The sequence below is a fragment of the Zingiber officinale genome, chromosome 8B, assembly GCF_018446385.1.
Source record: "Zingiber officinale cultivar Zhangliang chromosome 8B, Zo_v1.1, whole genome shotgun sequence".
Lineage (NCBI taxonomy): Eukaryota > Viridiplantae > Streptophyta > Magnoliopsida > Zingiberales > Zingiberaceae > Zingiber > Zingiber officinale.
In genome coordinates, this window is record NC_056001.1 from 15,125,921 (window position 1) to 15,143,841 (window position 17,921).

Below are 17,921 nucleotides of genomic sequence, written 5' to 3' on the forward strand. Positions count from 1 at the left end.
TCATGGATTTATATCTATAATGATGTTAATGCCTGAGATATTAACATCGATATGGATACTTTTTAAGATATTATAGTATTAACACGTTCAAATCTTCCAACATGTTAATATTACATATTCATTAAAAAAAAATAAAATATACATTAACACTTTCACGTGTACACAACGTTACATATGCTCTAATGGTTTTGCCGCTACACCCATTATCCTCGTTAAATGTACTTTCTATAATAAAAATGAAATTGTTACCAGCTCGTACTTGTCTCGTGGAAGTGCATATAGGGGTTTAATTAATACTTTCCTGGTATTGAGTAATTTCTAGTCCACACCTACTAATTAAAAGTATTATACTTTTGGAGGTGTGGGAGAAATGAGACAAATAAGAAAGATTTTCCCACAAGCTCAGATTTGTGTAGAATAGATAAGCACTAGCTACCATGTTCTTTAAGGGTCCACACTGATGATGGAAGATCAACTCCGTAACAAACTTTGATTCTAAGTTTATTTAATTGATTTCGATAGAAAAATAAATTATAATCAATTAATTTAATATAATGTTTCTATTATTTTTTTCTATAATTTTTCAATACGGGCTTCCTCAATTGATCTATTACCTTTCACTCTACCACACTTTTAGATTGAAATTTATTTTCACGAAGTGAAAGACTTGTATGTTGATTTTATTTTATGACTCTATTGCGCTTTGATATTGTAACTATCGTTTTCATCTAGATTTGTTTTGTTGTCAATTAATAAAGATTGATGGTAACCCTTCTCTATTGAGTGATGAATAATGTCTCTCTCGATGCTTTGCAAGATGCACAACTTCTTTAAAGTCCTTTTCCTATCTTCTACTCTTGTTTGTATTGGATAAGGATTCAAGACTGATAAATTTGATTATACATCATTGAAGTCAATTAAGTCAAATATGGTCAAAACTCAAACCTAAACTCTATGGTTATTAATGAATAATAAAAACTAATCATAAACATGTCGGAAAAAAAATTCTAATTCATTTTTGAATAAGTTATCACTTGCCTAAAAACTAGTCTCTAAATTTACGTGTTATAAAAATAATATTCTCCTTTTTTTTTTCATTTTTGTTTTGTCCGTTTGGTTCGAGAATTGGCCGAATTTTAAGGATTTTGTGAAATTGTAAGGAGTTTTATATAAAATAATACCAGTAGCTAACCATGTCTCGACACGTCAGATGAATGACCACAGTGAGGCGTCCAAGGCAGTCTTCTTTATAAACTACCTCGTCTTCTTCTTCCCCGATCCACCGCAAGTGTTCGACGGATCGCCGATGTCGGGTAAAAGGGACTGTGGCCACCGCGATGGCGATTGCGAGCGGCGCCGCTTCTACCGGAGGCTGTTCGCCTGTTTCCTCTTCCTGATCGTCATCGTCCTCCTCATCGTCCTCATCGTCTGGCTCGTCCTCCGGCCCACCCGCCCCCGCTTCTACCTCCAGGACACCTCCGTCGTCCAGCTCAATCTCACCGAAGGCACCGGCCTCCTCACCTCGGTCCTCCAGGTCACCATCTCCTCCCGCAACCCCAACGACCGGATCGGCATCTACTACGACCGCCTCGTCTCCTACGCTCGCTATCAGGGCCAGCAGATCACCACCTCCGCGATTCTCCCCACCGGCTACCAGGGCCACAACGACGTCATCGTCTGGTCGCCTTACCTCTTCGGCCTCTCCGTCCCGCTAGCTCCCGACCTAGCCGCCGCCCTCTCCCAGGACCAGCACGCCGGGTACGTCCTCCTCTCCGTCCGCATAGACGGCCGCCTCCGGTGGAAGGTCGGCACCTGGATCTCCGGCAGATACCACCTCCACGTCAACTGCCCCGCCTTCCTCGTCCTCGATTCCTCCAAGCCCTACGCCCCCGACGCCGGATCCTACTTTTACCGATTCCAGTTCCCGCAGTACGCGCGTTGCAGCGTCGACATCTGATCGGGTCGCATCGGCGTCGCCCGTCACAACCCCTAACGGCGGTGAGACACACGCTCTCTCTCTCCTTGACGCCGTCAAGTAACGGTCATCTTCGACTCTTCTCTCTCTAGGCCTAATTTAATTTTCCAGTATAATTAATTCGAATATATCTATATAAAGTGGCAACACGTTATTACGCTACATAATTAATTTGTAATTATTGGAATAATTAATGGCATATCGTTTAATTGTAATTAGTCGCAGAATTGTTTGGTATTTGGTGAGGAGGATTCGGTACAAAAGGCACGCCTCTCACTTTATTAGCATGCTCATGGTGTGAATTAGGAAAGGTGATTGCTGCTGATTCAACAGGTTGAACTGATCGATTTTGTTGGATTGAATTATATTGCAATAGGTCCAAAAGGAGAGATGATCAGTGGCAGATTAATTATTGATGATAATAAAGTTGTTAGCTGTAATAGTCGCTTGAAGAAGACTCCGCACGACTTTGTGTCGCACAAATTGAAATTGAAGCCGCACAAGTTGCTTTCATAATTGTTTATAAAATAATTGGTGGTTGTGTGGTCTTTTTCGCAGATAACGATTTGAGAACTTTTGGAAGTGGAAAATTTTGAAAGTATATAATTGAAGGATAATTAGTGGGATAAAACTCTCTAGGAAGAATTTCTAATATGGTATGGTTTATAAGATGAATCCCAAAAAAATCCCTCTCATCGTTTACCATCATTCTCAGAGTGTTTGACGGATTGTGTTATAGCAATGAATTCACTAATAATGCTATTAAATGGTTGGTGGAAGGCCGATCAATTTTGATAGAGCAAGCCAACTTTTGGAATACCCTACATGCCGTGAGAATTTAACATGCCAACAACTAACGATAGCCCTAAATTGTATGAAAACTTATTGAGCAATTTCGATACGTCGAAGTCATTTTTATATTCATTCGATGATATACCTAAATGGGTTTCGTTTCATCTTCAAGTCTCCCATGATCACATGATGATTTTTTAAATATAATTTTTAACATGCTAGTAGGTTATTATAATTTTAGAATATATATATATATATAATCAAATGGATCTAAGCTGAATCGACTGCTACAATTTTCTCAACCGAGAATGCGTCTTTATTGGATCTCTCCTCCAGTTGCTTATCTCTTATTTACTAACTGCAGTGGCTTGACTTGTCTTTGACCTATCAGGTCTTCCCGCAGTTGTCACGTCTCACGAATCCAACCGGACTTCCTGTCGGATATTAGGTCCTACAGACCGATCTGGACTTCGCACCACCTATCAGGTCTTGCGAACTTGGCTGGAGTTTAGCATGATGTCAGATCCTTCAGATCAGTCCACTCCTACACATTTGGTAGAAAGGTTAGACAAATAACACATCTAGCTTTTAACCTATTTGTCATACATCAAAATCTGATTATCAGTGCAACCTGCACCAACAAGTACTGCCACTATTGAAAAATTTTCCAATCCGCTTATCGGGTGGCGGAGTCTTGCCAATCCAAAAATTTGATGATTGGGGATTCCATTTGGAATTTGTTGAATGATGTTTGGTTTGAGCATCAGGTAGGACCTCTTTACTATGTTCATGAAGGAGATTGCCGAAAGGGGAGCAAAAATCATCTTTTATTTGCTTCTGACTTTGCCATTCGATGGAGATTTTAGTGTACTAATGGCATTCACTAATAGAATAATGATGAGATTAATGATAATCACAAAAACGTCGACACCTTTAGGAGATAACAGGTCTACTCTTCCTTCCCTTCGCGTTGGCTCAAGTGGGTGACCCGATGTTGACCTGCATCTTGCGAGGGTGGAGGAAGAGCCTTGCAATCTGTCTACATGATGACCAGAGTTGGTGTATTGCTTTCTTTTTTGGTGGATTGAGCCTTCTTCACATGAACATACTTGATCGATTGACTCAACAGGTTATCAAAATCTGTTGGGGCCTTCCTCGCCAAACAAAGGAAAAAAATCTTCGTAAGACAAGCCTAGTAAGAAAGCATTCATCAGTATTTCTGAAGTTGTTGAGAAGACATCCAAGGCAACTTGATTAAAGCACCAAATATATTCCTTTAGCATTTCCTTCGACCCTTGCCGGAGGGCAAACAGATTGAGTGGGGTCTTGTGGTTTCTCCAATTGTTGGTAAAATGTTTCAAAAATACCTTCTTGAAATTCCTGAATAACCGAATGGAGGTCGTATAGAGTTGGTTGAGCCATCCCTGTGATAAGCCCGAGAGCATCGTTAGTAACATTTGACATTTGATGCGATCAGAATATTGTTGTAACAATATTGCATTCTCAAACTTGCATAAGTGGTCTTCAGGGTCAGTCCGACCCTCATATTCTCCGAGTTGAAGTGGTCGGATATGGCTAGGTAGCTTGTCCTCCAGAATCTCTCGAGTGAAAGGAGTATCCGGTGGATACAATGGATTGCTAACCACAGGAGCTTTGCCTCGTTGGGGATCTCGAGGTATATCTCTAGTGGAGGACCTCTGGGAATGTTCAGATTTCACGGATTCTACCGTTGGTACTTGTAAAGGTAAAGGATTCATCACTTGTTGTTTCTGCATCATCTCTTTTACTTTAGCCGCTACCAACAAATTAAAGTCTTCTTGTGATAAGGTGACGGGAGAGGGTTTTCCGACATTATCCATCTTTACATTTTAGATCAGGCGAGATTCCCACAGAAGGTGTCAAATTTGATTCCGTTCGAAAGCTGAAAAGAGTGGACCGCCAGTGACGTGGTGCTGGTGTTGACCGTGAGGAGACTTCGAGCTAGAAACTAGGAGGAGGGGGGTTTGCTGTCCTCGCCGCTAGAAGAATCTGTAAACAGACCGAGCTTGCCCCGGCCTTGCACTCCAACGCTTGAGGCAGGTCTCAAAATATGTAAGGAGCCAGCTAAATTGTAGAGAGATGAAATGCCCTCTAGTAGATCGATGGGCTGGTCGTAATGCTAGTCTCAACCGTTCAAGTTAGTTTCCGATGATATCCTATTCGAAGAAGATGAATAATACATGAGAATAAATAAAATAATTGTGTGGAGTAAGGAGTCTCTTTTTTTTTCCTTTTCTCCCTCCTCTCCCCTTTTTCCTTCCTTCTCCTCACCTTTTTCCTTCCTTCCCCTCCTATGTGTGCCTATGTGGGCAGACTTTTTTATAGGAGGGTTATGTCTAGACAAAAGATGTCAGAAGGTCATAATACCCTTGTCTAGATGTTAGAGGGTCTCGTCTAGATAAAGATATCATAGGTCATGTTACCTCTGTCTAAATGCCAGTTGATGAGACAAAAAGAGAGGTGATGGCCCAGTAGTCTAATGGGCTAATGGATTGACTTAGTTCTGCTCTGTCAGGAAGATTGGCCGGTCGGATGCTCTGGGCAGCTCTGGTCTAGGAGAGATGGTCATTGACCTCTCTTAACTTTGACCTAACTCATCATGTCGTTTTTGTTAAAACCAAAAGAGATTTAGATATTTCCACAATGACATGATTTTGTCCACTTTGGATCTAAGCCCTCATGGTTTTATTTTTAGGCTCTACCAAACGATATCATACCAATGAAGATATCTTTTCCTTATAAATCTATGATCTTTCCTATGTATTTCTAATGTAGGACTTTATTTACAACCTTATAACTCAACAGTTTTGACCCCTTTTATCATCCATGTCAGCTTTTAATACTCGCCGTATAAATATAATTTTTGAAAACTAAAAATAGTTTAGTTCTATTTTTTTTTTTTCAAATAAGTAATCCCACGTAAACTTTGAAAAATAAATATTTGAAGTTTAGAATTAATTAGATGAATAAAGATAATTTTTTAGGTTTTAGAACGGTTGGGTTCAATCAATGTCTCATATTGGAAAGATTTAGTAAAAATCATAGATTTAAAAAGGATGTAAGATATTTCCATTGATATGAGGCCTTTTAAGGAGAGCTCAAGAGCAAAGCCATGAGGGCCTAGGTCTAAAGTGGACAATATCATGTCATTGTGGAGATATGTGGATAACCTTTTAGGCACAATAAATGGTATCAGAGCCATAGTCCAGACCAGATGTCATGTGGGGTAACCTTGAACGAAGTTGAGGGTGAGCCCGAAGTAGTGTCATGTGGTGTGACCTTGAATAAAGTTGAGGATGGGCTCAGAGTAGGTCAGGTTGACTGGATGCTTACGGGAAGACCCCAAAGCAAGTCAGGGTGACCGAATACTCGCAGAAGGCCCGGGGCACCCCGAAGCAGGTCAGGGTGACCGGATACTCACGGAAGGTCCGGGGCAAGTGAGGGTGACCAGATGCTCGCGGGAAGGCCTGAACCATAAGAGTAATTGTGATCTTTCGTTTGAGAGGAGGATTGTTGAGGTTCAATCAAAGTCCTAAAAAGATTTGGTAAAGATCATGGGATTAAAAAGGATGTAAGATATCTCCATTGGCATGTGACCTTTTGTGGAGAGCCTAAGAGTAAAATCATGAGGACTTAGACCTAAAATAAATAATATCATATCAATATCATTATTGAGATATATAAATATCCTTAATTAGATAAATAAAAAAACATAGATTTTTCAACTCGATCTATTGGTTTTTCTTAATAAGTTGTACTATCTCCAACCATTTTAAATAATATTCATTTTATAAATTTGATTCGTTTGACGCAAGAATCATAATTTTTTTTTTTTTTGAAAAAAGGTAAACCTAACTGATTTTATAATTTAATAGTTTGTATATTAAAATTAAAAGGTAAATATCATATAAATTTATAAATTTGAATTACATTTTTTAACAAATAAAATGCACCTAGCAAATTAAGGAAGATCGGCGTGTTTAAGGCTTTAACAACTGTAGGGAAGCAAAGAAGTAGACACAAACAGGGTGGAGCCAGTATTGCCCTACTCGGGCTTTAGCCCGGGGCCCTACGAGTTGAGAAAGAGTTATTTTTGATTAATCCGAGATCAGCCCGGGTCGATGTCTGAGTAGGTCCGCCACTCCGTCATTGATCGTAACGAATATAAACATATATCTCGTGCCTGTGCCTGTGTCTGTCTCTAGCAGACGATTATATTACCTCCGTGATTAACCTAGTTGACTTGACTTGAGCCGTGCTGTGTCGGTCAGGCCACGGCACCACTAATTTTGGCTTTTTAAAAAAAAAATTCTCATGATTGAAAAATCACGTGTTCCGTATTGGAACATGAAAAACTCGAGCAACCACCTCTCGTTGACGGTCAAGAACCCAGCCGCCTTCAAATCATGAATGCATTAATTTATTCATCAGCTTCTACAATCTGTCTAATTGGTCAGTAGAACAAAGGAATTTAATATGATCTATTAAAACATATTTGACAAATTTAACAAAGGAAATTATAGTTGATACATTAGTAAACTAAACTGAAACTTGAATGAACACGACTAATTAAATCACTTAAAGAATAAACCTTGATGAATCATCTATGAAACTGAAAGAATATGCAAGTCACAGCGCCAGGTGCGATGCTCGGCATCAAATTTAGCCACGTGATCTTCGACAGTGTCAGTGCTGACCATGTCTTGAACGCTGTTCTTGGCATCGCAGGCCTCCCCAGCCCCACCATCGACCCTGCTTGGATGGCGTTGAGAAAGAAGCAAGCTCGGCCAGAAAAGACGACCTCGTCGGGAGCGTACCAGAGCGGCCACCATCGGTGGCAAAAGGCAACCTTCTCAAGGCACAATCACATACTAAATACAATCGACCTACAAACAACGAAGAACAGCAGTGTTTTCACTGCCACTGGGACATCTATACCGGTTGCTTGCGACTAGGAAAAATATTCACTCAAATTTAAGAATTAGAGAATTAAGCCTAAAGGCCGGTTCCATCTTAATCGAGTTGTGACCTAGAAATACCAACTAAATTATCAATAACAAAAAAGAGTAAAATAGCATTGTTCCCTCCATATACAAACGCAAAGGATGACAGTATCAAAAGTTCCTTGTCCATTCACTGGCTGGCAAATTTTTACAGAAACTTTACAAGAAACAGCTGCATCATTTGCAACGTATGGATAAGGCTCGAACCCATTTACTGATGTCTGATTTGTCACGAATAATGTGCATTCAGCATCTCCCGATAAATGAGGTCGATGAAATCATTATTCTGATAAAAAAAATGCAAATCAGATCATTACAATCTCAATGCAAAGTATAAGAGAATTAGATCTAATAAGATGAATGCTGTGTTAAGGAATTAGATTTACTTTTAGTCAAGAGCAAGATAAGTTCAGAAACCAAATCAGCCAGGTCGGTCCATGATTCTTCTTGGCTTTAGATCTGTTTTGGGTGGTTTTTATGTTGCACTATGTTTTTCTTGTAGAATTTAAACTAAGTAAAAAATAATAATCTTTTTTTGCATTTTTTTATTGAATTTTTGATAGCGTATCATATAGTGTGATCGCTGTCTTGAATCAACTGGACTAAATGAATTGACCAAAGTAGCAATCAAGTGGCCCAACTATTTGATACCCATTCAAGTTTGAAAACACAAGCAAAATTAACTCAAGAAATAGTTCTCCTAAATCAACTTTAAAAATCCAAAAAGATAACAGCTCTGGTTTTTTTTTTTTTTCCCTGCAATCAAGGTTCATTTTACCTACCAAAAGGCAACATTATTTACAGAAATATTTGCTAAAATATATATTCAACATAATATCAGTAAAAAACTATTCAAACCAACTTAAAGATTGGTTTAAAAAATTCAAAGTATAAATATTAAAGGACTTGCAAAGTATAAATATGATCAGAGCAGGACAGTTCTAAAAGGAAAAGGAAGAAATAGTGCCAGTAAAGTAACATGTTAGTCGGACAAATTAATAATGGAAAACAAAAGGTGGGGATTCCTAGGAACGCATAAGGAAACAAAAAGGTAACAAGCAATGAAGACATAAAAAAGGAAAGGAAAAAAAAAAATACTATCAGGAGAAAAAAGCTTGAAGACAGTGATTAGACTAAAAGTTATATCGAATAGTTTCAACTTTTGGTGTGGAGGTAACTGGGAGAGCGAAAATGTGGAGACAAAGAAACCACGCATCTAGGAATCTAGTACATGTACAACATTTTGTCATGACATTGCAGCAATATAATTCAAGCATTTCTACATAAAACATATAATAAAGAAATTAAATGCTACATTGACAAAAGAATGGAAATGACTAGATGATATTTATCTAAGATCAGGACCTATGGTAAATGCAAACACCAAAAGAAATTTACCTGAACAAGCCTCGTTAATGCATCTCGGACTTTGTCTCTCATGATAAATGGTGCAAAGTTTGGACCGGGAGTGAGAGATGCAGATGGCGCAGGTGGTGGAAATGGTTGAAGTAATGGAGTTCCATATGGTCGCTGCATTGTAACTGGAGGATGGAGGGGAGGAGTAATTGGAACTGAGGATGAAACTGGAGGCACTGGTGGTGCAGAAGACAAAACGGGCGAGAAAAATGAAGGTTTCAATAGATTTGTAGCCCAACTGCTACTTCCATTGCCAGATTCAAGATTATCCAAAGGTGGCATTAGAGGAGCAGCTGAAGCTGAGGGAATGGGAATTGACTGAGTAGTTGGCAATACAGTTGGAATGAGACTTGAAGCATGAGTAGCTACAGGAACAGGTGCAGAAGGAAGAGGTGGCTGGCCACCAATTGTTGCATTTGATGTGTTTCCTATGTTCATTGCATTCTGAAAAATCAAATAAATTACAGGTAAGGTTATCTGAGAAATTATCCCCAGCTTGAGATACACAATACTTAAAATCCAAAGGAGTGTCATATAAAAAACAGAAACTAAGAACCCTAAAAATATGTAGTTGATAGGAAGTATGAACTTTTTTACGTACACTGAAAAAGTTCATACAAACATCATCAGGAACAGTAGGAGTTGGCGCAGTTGATGTTGTTGGTTCAAGTGGACCTTCAATAACTGATGAGGTAGGTACAGCTTCAAGCTCCTCAAATTCACTGTTACAAGGAGACAAAAAATCATCCCAAAAGTCATGTAAACGAGAATATCAGCATCTATGCAAATGAAAACAATTGAAAAGATAGGCGCTTATCAAATCAACCAACCAGCAATAAAACACATTAAATTCAAATCCATGCTAGCAACCTTAAAAAAAAATGTTGACATCAGTGAATCACTCAAACTGCACATCATAAAAGCCAACATTCTGGCACCAAGAGAAAGTAACAGATAAATACCATGGTCAACCACAGAAATTTCCGTCCACTTAACTGTGTTGATAGAAACATTAAAGGCTGAGTATCACCTAGATTGTCATTGACTCTATCATTTGTTTTAGGAACCATTCAATTAGCATGGCCCAACATTTTGTTAAAAATCCTATCAAAAAGCACCTGAAGAACATTAGTCGATGTTCTCAAGAAATCTAAAGGAAACACAATTGAGCAGCAGCATTCAATATTGTCATGGATAGTATATGAAAAGAATATTATCATCACTCTGAAAGATTAAAAAAAAAGAATAAAAGAAACTATATGCAGTTAAGAATGAATGACAAAAGGATATGAGAAATACCTTTTAGAAGATACCTTAGGTTTTGGAGGTACTTTTGAATAGGCATTCAATATCCTGAATATAATAAATGGTATCAATACAAAGAATCATAATAAACAAAAATGAGGAATGTAGCTCATGTTGGATGCATGATAAACTTACTTCTTCAATGGTGCATACATAAATAGAGATATTAGGGAAAAAACATGAAATAGCATATGGTACTAATATGTCATGTACAGAAGAGGGAAATCTGTAGAAAATGTTTTATAAAAAATGTAAAACATGGAGAAATGTAAGCTTGAATAGGGGTAGTTATGTTGTGATTCCAATATCATCTATGACGCCAAAGGTGACAAAAGGCGGTGTCTGCTTTGTCTTAGTTACTGATAATATCTACCATATGAACACAACTACAGGAAGTAAACAGAAAATGATCATAGAGGGCATTAGCTTCTTAGTTGCAATGTATGAAGAAACATTGAAAAATAAAATGAAACAAAACTGTAAATGCTAATCAATAAGCTCTCAGAAGGGATATTCAATGCTTATGAATCATAAATGAATATTCATATCTTACCTCAGACAGAAGACACTTAACTCCCATTTTCGAAAATGTGAATGTAACTACTATATTAAAGATTTTTAATTGAATATTGTCTCATTACAATAGGATAAAACCATGAATCACCTGTTAGAATACCAACCATGGAGCATTAAACAAACAACAAAGAACATTATTATCTATGACTAAACTTCTATTTATAAAATGATTAATGAGTTATCATAACATCCTAATGTTTCAGACAAATCAAATGCTCGAAGAAATTTGCTTTGATGAAACTTTACTAAATATTGCAACCAGAATGGATAGCTTTCAATCAGAATCAGGTGAGATAACCACTGTGCTCATTGTAACCAATAATAATCAATTAGATCTTTTTTTACAATAGCACTTTAATATCATTAAAGATATAATAGAATAAATGATAAAAATCTTATAAAAGTGAACAAAAGATATTTTTTATATTATAATCATTTTAGAAGCACCATGAAAAAACCTAAACTAGTACCTGCTGAAAAGGTTTGTCACTGCTTCACAATCTGGTGAATTATAAAACCATATGCCATTGACTTCTTGAGCAGCATTTCTGTATAAAAGATAAGGAACCTGGACTTCATACTCGAAATCTCCCAAAAGATCCTCAACTAGATTATCTGTTGAAAGAAAAGAACCAAATTAAAGATAGCAAACCTGTTGATGAACATTTGTACATTATACATGTATATGTGTGAGTGCGTATTTCAATTCAATGCAATTACTATCAGGTGCAAAAATCAAAGATCAAAGCCACAACGTAGTCAATAAAAGCAACTGAACCTATTGAAGCACTTTCTTAAGCATTGATACAATTTCAAAGTGCAACATACAAAAAAATTTATGAATAATGGAAACACATCTAATTTATAAAACCAACAACCATTCACTTAATTTTTTTTTACTGAATATGCATTCCATTTATTTTCATTCAACTCATGCTCTGAAGCCAATTGAAATGATAAGCCCACTCTTCAGCTTGAGATTTACTAAAAAATAACAAATAACATTAACTGAGAGACAAATAACATGTTGTAACAGAAATAACATATGTAATTGATTTATAAGCAAGAAACTTCGGTAAATTCCCAAAGGATGGACATGAAATTTAAGAATTCCCAAAAGGTGTACCAATGTTTCATTATTCTCAAAAGACGTACCAAATTACAATTTTACCCCTCTGCATGCATGGAACCTTTCTTTTCTTTTTTCTCTCTTTTGCATGCATGCATACAACTTCTCTTTGCTCTTTCCTCCTAGATTAAATTAATTTGATTTAGACACCGTTAAAACTTCAATAAATAATCCTCTAAATTTATTTATTTTTAATTTTAAAACTTTAATAAAAAAATATAAAAAGAAGGTTAATAAAACATTAAAAATATTTTTTCCTTTTTTTTTTAATATCTTCAATTTTTAAGATGTAATTATAAAAGAGTAAAAATAAAAATCAAATTAATAACAATAGTTGATTTTATTAATAAAAATAAAATAAAAAATCACTTTGGTGCTGATTTGACTAGCACCACAGTGGTGCTACACCACAGTGTTAGAAAATTTCAAATCGTTTTGAGGGAGGGCTTTAAAACAGTAAAAGAGCTTATTTGGACTCATTTTCACCTAATAAATCCACTAAAATTGGAATGAGCCTGAACGGAGCTCTCTAGGTTCATCAATGGATTTCGATTGAAACTCATTGATGGAACTAGACGACTTGAGTTTTTGAAATTTTACAATGAGATGGAAGTGTGGAATGTAGAAATGGTGAGAAATCTTGATCCCAAGTCTCCTACACGAAGTTATAGGCCCATGCCAATTTGCGCAAAGTCTAAAACTTTTTCAAGCAATGCTGGAAATCCTTTACGATGATAATGAAGGGCACATTTCAACTCCTAGGCACTACAGAAATCAACATGAGTTGGAATGAGCCTGATCAGAGCACTCTAAGTCCATCAATGGATTTTGACCAAAATCCATTGATGGACCTAGACGACTTGGATTCCTGAAAGTTTACAATGAGATGGAAGTGTGTAGAAGGGAATATGGTGAGAAATTCTGGTCTGAGTCTCCTACATGAAGTTATAGATCCATGTCAATTGACACAAAGTCTGAAACTTTCTAAGGGTGCCCTTCGTTATCATCATATAATATTCCCAGCATTGCTAAGAAGGTTTAGAAAGTTCTAGACTTTGTGCCAATTGGCACGGGTCTATAACTTCGTGTAGGAGGCTCAAGACCCGGATTCCTCTCCATATATCCTTTCTAGACACTCTACACTTTATCTCATTGTAAAATTTTAGAAATTCAAGTCGTTTAGGTCCGTCAATGGGTTTTGATCAAAATTCATTAATAGACTTAGAGAGCTTTGACCCAGTTCATTCCAAATCATATAGGTCTCCGCAGTGCCCCGAAGTCCAAATGCGCCCTTCGTTATCATCGTAAAGGATTTCTAGCATTGCTCAAAAGGTTTAGAAAGTTTCAGACTTTGTGCAAATTGGCATAGGCCTATAACTTCGTGTAGGAGACTCAAGATCAAGATTTCTCACCATATCTACCTTCTACACATTTCATACTTTCATCTCATTATAAAAATTCAGGCATCCAATTCGTTTAGTCCATCAATGGATTTCGATCAAAATTCATTGATGGGCCTAGAGAGCTCCGATCGGGCTTATTCCAACTTTAGTGGATTTATTAGATGAACATTAGTCCAAATAAGTTCTTTGTTACTGTTTTAAAGCCATTCCAACAATACTCAAAATGATTTGAAACTTTTAGAAAACTGTGGTGCTAACTACCAACACCACTAGTGCTGGTCTTCGGAAACTAGCACCACTGTGGTGCTAGTCAAACCAACACCAAAGTGATTTTTTATTTATTATTATTTTTATTAATAAAATCAACTTTTGTTATTAATTTTATTTTTACTCTTTAATTACATATTAAAAAATTGAAGATATTAAAAAAAGGGAAAAATATTTTTAATGTTTTATTAACTTTCTTTTTATATTTTTAAATTTTTTTTATTAAAGTTTTAAAATTAAAAATAAATAAATTTAGAGGATTAATTATTAAAGTTTAATGGTGTTTAAATTAATTTAATTTAGGAGGAAACAGAAAAAAAAAAAAAAGCTAAGTTGCATGCAGGCAAAAGATAGAGAAAAAAAAAGAGAAGAAAGGTTCCATGCATGCAGAGGAATGAAATTGTAATTTGGTGTGCCTTTTGGTAATAATGAGACATTGGTACGCCTTTTGGGAATTGTGTAACTTCAAATGCGTCCTTTGGGAATTTGCCGAAAGAACTTAGTAGTTCATAGTAAGTGGTTAGTCAAAAACAGGATCAGAAATGCACTTCATAGATTTTTCTAAATTATTAATTTATTTTGTTTAAGAAGGGTGTAATCCATGAATGTTATGGAAAGCTTGTTACCTTTAATGATTAAAAATAAATTTAAGCAATAGTACTAGCTACATCATTTCTGCCTATTCTAATAAGAAGGCCCATGTGGACTCTGGCAGCATAAGCAAAACAGACTAGGAGTGCCTAAACAAAGCCAAGAAAGATAAATTGGCAATCCTTAGTTTCCTTATAATAACATGTCTCACAAATAAAACAAAGTGGTATTCAGATTTTATAACTTTACAAAGTTCAATTAACTGACAAATTAGGATTTAAAATGTTAGGTGCAGAGGGAGACAAAGAAAAAGTTTTTTCTTCCAATAATAAAAAGAGACCCAAGTAACTTTGGGTCATCAAAGAGATGACTGTATATCCAGCACAATAGTGGAAAAAGCAATAGGGTTTGTAGTCATCATCAGTGGATATTGTTGTTCAACGAGAGTTGAGCTGAAGAAGAATGCATATGCCAAATTTGTAATTGCTAAGAACCAATCTTTTTCTAGGCATATTTGATACTATCTCTTGTTTATATATTAATTATTTTCTCATGCCTTCTACTGTCTCTTTCAAGAGTTGGTTTTCAAAGATATGAAAAGGCAAGGTAGGTAATTCTCTTTTTCTCTAATCTACAAGCTACAACTGGATGCTCACCCCTTCATGATTACGTGACACATACCCTAATATGGAAAATTCATGTCCTTGTTCAATCTACCTCATCTACAAGCTATAACTTAATGCTCACCCCTTCACCATTCCTTAGCACTCATGCTCCGGTCATCACTTCATCAAGCAATCCATATTCTAATATGTCCTTCACCACAAAAAAAAACCCACAACAGAGCACTAGTTTACTATGCATGACCTAGAAAAAAAATATTGAACCAAGATACACATGGAAACTTACAAGAGACAAACAACAAGTCTGCAGAAATGACATTTCGTTTACCTTCTCATGACTATAACTGTAGGATAATCCTGAGCTAAAGTTATAACAAACTTTGGTAAGACAAAAGTACCAAAAAAAAGCTTTAATTAACACCAAACATGTGACATTAACATGGACAGATCTCTTACCCGTGTTACGTCTATTCATCACGATGAACTGAAATCTGGGCTGTGTATTTCTGCAAATATATAATGTTTCTTGTTTATACTTACCAATAGCAGAATCAACCAAATTCATAATTCAAGGAAAAAATTATTATAAAACAAGAAATTAAGACCCATGTACATAATCAGCATTGAAAGATAGCAAATTTAAACCAACTGCTCTATTCCAAATTTATCAGAGGGAAGTTGGTAAAAAAAACAATGCAAATCTATGATAACTAAAGCCAATTGAGTGACAATGTCAGCTAGGCCATCAAAAAGAAGACATGGTAACAGCCAGTCTGGACCATGTGTCAGAGAATGAAGTTTCATCTGGTTTGGAAGCTTAATAGAAAAGCGACTTGGAATTGGGCACTCGGCTTCCTAGAGAGTCACCTCCGATAATTAAACAGTTGCCAGAAAATAAAAATAAAAAAAGATGAGACAAAAGGGGGCATGCAAAGAGAGCAAGTATATGGAAGCTAGGACTTATGCCTTATAATATGCAAATCCTTAACCAAATGATTGCATCTCCTCCTTATATTATGTGTGGCACAACAGAGATGAACATTATGATTTATGACCATTGCATGAGTGGTATTCCAAGGTGATTCTCTATCTTGAGATTAAGCAACACTTTACATTAGGAACTAGGTCAAGTCTTCGTCTAAAAATCCCTTGAGGCCTTGACTGCTATAGGATCAAAAAAGACAAGTCGCGACGATATTGGGAGTGCTGAGAAACCACCTTGAGCTTATTCCACTTGGTCTGGTGGTTATCTATGGTGATTCATTATCTTAAATTTTAAGGGGCATGTAAAGTTTCTGTTGCAAGTCAGCACATTTGTCTTAGCCCTCTTACTATTTGCTCTTTTGTTCAGAACTTGGAAGTATGGATACATGGGTGGATGAATGGAGCTGGATAAATGGATTAATATGCAGATGGATGTTTAATTTATCCTTCTGCCTGGATGAACAGATCCATTCACTTGTAAGTTAGAAAGGTAAGTCGAAGGCCCAATAGCTAACATTGAAAAAAAAAACCCAATAATGTCCACCTCCCTAACTCCTTTATCTTTTCTCTCCCACTCCATCCAACCAACTTTCCAATCTTCCCTATTGACCATGAGGATGGTTTCATCATCATTTTATAAATGACATTAATAAGTGAGATTGATTTTAATAGAAATAACAATGAGGAGGTAAACGAAGTAACAAATGAACTAATTTGATTGAGAATTGGTATATGTGTGGAAAACCCTGCCATTTGGTCTGTTAGTTAGCACATCCTGTTACCAGCGCAACACTTGCAGAACGTGAAACGATTCCAGTAAACACCTCAATTTTGAACCAACAGCACGCAAGATTAACAACATGAAAAACCTTAGAAGCGAGGTTCCCAATTACCTCTTGACGACGAATAAGGACCCTTCAACATCTTTACGGCTCTGAAGGAAACAAAGCAAAACAAATATAGATCAGACAAGCCAAACCCAGCCAAAGGGCATCGGAAACATAGTCCAATAATTACGGCTGAAGAATTCCAATCTTAACTCACCCACTGGTTGAGCTCGACGTTGAACTCGTAGAGAGTGACATGTGCGGCGGTCATGAGGATCTCTTCCACGAAAGGATCGATGCGCTGAAGAACGGTAAGGTTGAGGACCTTGGTGCTGTTCTGGTCGAGATTCGGCAGCAGCTTCCCGTTCTGCGCCATCCGTTCCGCACGCAAGCAAACCCTAATCCAGATCCCAGAAGAAACCTAGCATCAATTCGAGCAACGATCAATCGAAGAAGGAGAAAAAAAAGGAATGTGTTCCAGAACAACGCGAGAGATAGAGATGCGATGACTCTTGCTCCCCTCGCAGAGTACGGTTAGAATTTGGAACGAGGCGAGGGGATCGAGAGGAAAAGTGAAGGAAGGTAGATGAAAATTTGGAGCGAGAGCTGGGAGATTTTTAATGGGCCAACGAATGAATACCTTCTTTGTGAGCCCGACGGGGCGAAATGTAGATATAAGATACTCGTGAGAGGTCGTTAGTGCACGCTCACTCGGATCCGCCTCTTCTACCCAGGCCTGACCCTGAGCCGGATCCGAAACGGACTTGAAATGGGGTCAATTGTCGACTATCGATTGACTCAGTTCTAGTTAAAAAATTATAGCAGTTTAACCTTTTAAAAACTATCAATCGACGATTAATAGCTGGTTGGAACTGACGGTTCAATTACTATTTTTTATTAAATTCGTTAGTTTTGACAATTGGAACTGTCGGTTAATCCGTAGTTCTAGCCGTTGGGAATTAAAAAGAGAGGTATTTATTTTTATTTTTTC

At 37.0% G+C, this 17,921-nt stretch overlaps 2 protein-coding genes across 2 annotated transcripts; one reads left to right on the forward strand and one right to left on the reverse strand.

Moving 5' to 3' along the window:
- The first annotated feature begins 1,206 nt into the window (after positions 1-1,206).
- LOC122016755 (NDR1/HIN1-like protein 1) lies at positions 1,207-2,193 on the forward strand. The gene has a single exon (XM_042574149.1). The coding sequence runs from the start codon at positions 1,211-1,213 to the stop codon at positions 1,955-1,957; it is 747 nt and encodes a 248-aa protein (XP_042430083.1). The 5' UTR covers positions 1,207-1,210; the 3' UTR covers positions 1,958-2,193.
- Positions 2,194-7,828: 5,635 nt separating this feature from the next.
- LOC122015215 (mRNA-decapping enzyme-like protein) lies at positions 7,829-17,577 on the reverse strand. Its single transcript, XM_042571980.1, has 8 exons — positions 17,148-17,577; positions 16,997-17,037; positions 15,576-15,625; positions 11,577-11,721; positions 10,525-10,578; positions 9,827-9,947; positions 9,208-9,669; positions 7,829-8,095 (listed from the first exon to the last, which is right to left on the reverse strand). The coding sequence occupies exons 1-8, from the start codon at positions 17,304-17,306 to the stop codon at positions 8,039-8,041; spliced, it is 1,089 nt and encodes a 362-aa protein (XP_042427914.1). The 5' UTR covers positions 17,307-17,577; the 3' UTR covers positions 7,829-8,038.
- Between the last annotated feature and the right edge of the window lie 344 nt (positions 17,578-17,921).